At 49.1% G+C, this 3,323-nt stretch overlaps 1 protein-coding gene across 1 annotated transcript; it reads left to right on the plus strand.

The window, feature by feature from the left end:
- The first annotated feature begins 379 nt into the window (after nucleotides 1-379).
- Nucleotides 380-2,442, plus strand: LOC123135644 (universal stress protein PHOS32). Its single transcript, XM_044554809.1, has 4 exons — nucleotides 380-677; nucleotides 766-875; nucleotides 982-1,100; nucleotides 2,184-2,442. Exons 1-4 carry the CDS (start codon nucleotides 485-487, stop codon nucleotides 2,260-2,262), a joined length of 501 nt encoding a protein of 166 aa, XP_044410744.1. The 5' UTR covers nucleotides 380-484; the 3' UTR covers nucleotides 2,263-2,442.
- The last annotated feature ends 881 nt before the right edge of the window (nucleotides 2,443-3,323 follow it).

The following is a 3,323-nucleotide window of genomic DNA, read 5'->3' on the forward strand; positions in this document are numbered from 1 at the left end:
AATCGAGACGCGCTCAACGTATTCCTCGGCCGTGACGGCACCCGCAGTTTCCCACCCATATCCGCGGATCCGATCCACCCCATCTACCGACTTGAGGTCGGGCCTCCACGCCAAACCGCCCAGGCGCACCGCCGGCTCCCTGCCGCCGTGCCGTTGGCCCGGGCGGACACGCCACGCGCAAAGATTCCAGTGCACGGGGCGCCAACCGCAGGGGTGCACGCCTCCCGCACGACGCCGCGCCACCTTCTGGTCACGCCGATCCAAAGCCCCGATGCCGGTGCGTCGCACGCGGTGAAACGTGCCGCGCCCCGCTCCCGTGTGCTCCCACCCAAAACCCTCGCCCGGCTCAGGCAGGGCCAGCCCTTTAAGTACCTGTCGCTCTCTGCAGCCTCGCCCACACTACAGGCATTACGGCAAACACTCGCCATCTCGCCACGTGAGAGGAGAAGCACACAGCGCTGGTGCTTGAGCGGATCTGGAAAGGATGGCCGGCGGCGCGGACGCGGACGGGGAGCGCAGGATCGGGGTGGCCATGGACTACTCGGCGAGCAGCAAGCGGGCGCTGGAGTGGGCCGTCCGGAACCTGCTCCGCCGGGGCGACACCGTCGTCGTCCTCCACGTCCAGCGCCACGGCGGGGAGGAGGCCAAGCACGCCGTTTGGGCCAAGTCCGGATCCCGTAAGCGCTCCACACGTCCTCCTCACACACCCACCCCTCTGTTCGCTTCGATCTCAAGCTAACGCGTGCTCGATCGGCTCCCCCGCAGCACTCATCCCTCTGTCCGAGTACCGGGAGCCGGAGGTGATGAAGAACTACGGCGTGACCTGCGACGCCGAGGTGCTCGACATGCTCGACACCGCCGCGCGCCAGCTCGAGGTATGTTGCTTTTTTGTATATGCGCGGGAGGTGTTCCGATCCTCTGATTTGATCGATCGACCATGGAGGAAGATGGACTGACTGGCTTTTCCTGCCTGATGATCAGCTGAAGGTGGTGGCGAAGGTGTACTGGGGCGACGCCAGGGAGAAGCTCTGCGACGCGGTGGAGGAGCAGAAGATCGACACCATCGTCATGGGCAGCCGCGGCCTCGGTACCATCCAGAGGTACGACACTACTCCTGTCAAAATGTTGCTCCGGACATGTGCGATTCTTGGTCATGGTTTCCCAGAGCACGAAATCGCCGGTTGCTGCTTGCATAAAGTAGTACGGTATTCTTGTTCAGATAGGCAATCCTCACGTCACTGCGGTTAATATAGTACTACTATCAGACATTGCTTGATTCAAGATGCATGCGAAGTCAAATGTCCGTGAAGCAATACTTCAAGTTAATTGTACTAGTACCTTGGTCGCTTGGATCGATTGGCTGCATCATTCCGCGTTTCAGGGCGCACTATGACTTAAATCACAGTATTCATTTCAATTAGAACACGGTTCACAGCTAATGTGCAGTTGAACATGGACCGTCAAGGCGTTTCCCTTGCATTTGTTAACTTGCACGAGGCATGATCGCCCTATTGTCTATTGTCTAGAAAAATTGATCGCCTACCTGGGTGGCATCCGCCAGATTATTTGTGTGGTCAACTGAAACGGCGAGTGGTATTAAAATGCTCATGTAGACAGTGTTTAAGCATTAGAATGGTGTAGATAGAGTTGGTCGGCAACTACAGTGTTTGTGCTATTCGAGATGCAGCATAAATAAGTGTTCATCAGAGTAGAATGTGATTTTTTTTTGAAACGAAGGCAAAAGATTTGCCTCTTTAATTAAATAAGGGAGAGAATAGTGTAGAGTTTTTTTACAACGCACTCACAACTGCGACATGGCAATTACTCGGACATTATTCTGGATCTATGACTTCGGTTGCATATCTTGTCAAACTTTTTTAGAGTTATCTTGATGAGTGTCCACCTTCCAATATTATGACTATCTCTAATGAGTATAAATATAAATTAATATAGCTGTCAATTTTAAGACAGAGCAAAGTGTCAATGCATTTCACACCTATTGATTCACCAGGCTCGGTCAATCGGTCTGATCCTTGGGCATAACTCCTAATGTCAAGGACAACAGTAGTTAAATTATGTATTTATTGATACCTGTAGGCGAACATTTGAGAACAATATGGCCTAAACAGATTTAGCCTATTCAAATTTCACTGACGCCCTTTTCTTGCCCGGCGGTGCTGCAGGATTCTTCTGGGAAGTGTGACCAACTACGTGTTGTCGAACGCGTCGTGCCCTGTGACAGTCGTCAAGGGAGACCGTTAGGTTCGCCATCGATGTGCATCAGGATGCGCTTCATCGTTCTCTGCTCCGTTGCTGCGTCTGAATAAAGTATGGAGCCTATTGTGTTTTCTGTATGCCGCAGGTTTGGCAGATTACTGTAATCTTGTATGTTTCTGAACATTTGGATTCGAGTTCAGTAAAGTGTCTGCCAAGATTTGTTTGTGTGCCTTGTTCGGGGACGGGGACGACCAAATGATTTGCTCTAATTTCATGCCGACTAGCAAACATATTCGTGCGTTGCAACGAGAGAAACAAACTCTTGTGCACCCCTAAGAGTATGTTAAATCGTTGGTATAAGTGTCCACGTGAACACCCAACCGCAAGCATATGTTAAACAATCAAGCGGGTCCACTAAATGTTTAAGAAATGAACGGCCTTGCCTTGGAGCTTGTGATTGGGCGTTGTTTCAGGTTCATATGATTTCATTCTCTCTCTTTTTTTATTATGTGCCATGTCATCAAAAGAGTCTAGGTGACAATTTACCAACGATGATACGATTGTTGGAGATGGCCTAATATGTTGTTACCTTTTCTTTTTGTACCATCGTCGATTGTGGTCACTTGTCCATCTATTTACGTGATAAGTCTCAAGACTGTGAGTTTGGTCATCATAATCTAGCATGGACAAATTGTATAATATAAATATGGCTAAGCAAAAATTATAACATGAGGTTAAAAGAAATGAAGATCAATCTCAAATTTATAACATGCCTAGTTTGGTTAGTTGACAAACTCCTCCACTGTGCATGTTATGTTGCCAACCAATATGTCCATGCACGCCACACGCCGTGCCCTCAAATCACTATTCAAACACCTGCACATGTAGGTTAATTACCACGCCCATTTATTCCTTCTTCTAATTTCAGTTCCTTTTGGAGCACATTTATTTAATTGGGGACCTCTCTCACCCATCGGCCCATCCAACCATGGAATTTCTAGCAATCTCATTTAATTAATGTGATATTTTCTTCATCTCATTTAATTATCTGCATCTCTGTTTATTGATTCTTGAGGAGCCTTTTTGTTTTGCAGGCAACTCACGGA

Source organism: Triticum aestivum, chromosome 1B (genome assembly GCF_018294505.1).
Source record: "Triticum aestivum cultivar Chinese Spring chromosome 1B, IWGSC CS RefSeq v2.1, whole genome shotgun sequence".
Classification (NCBI taxonomy): Eukaryota; Viridiplantae; Streptophyta; class Magnoliopsida; order Poales; family Poaceae; genus Triticum; species Triticum aestivum.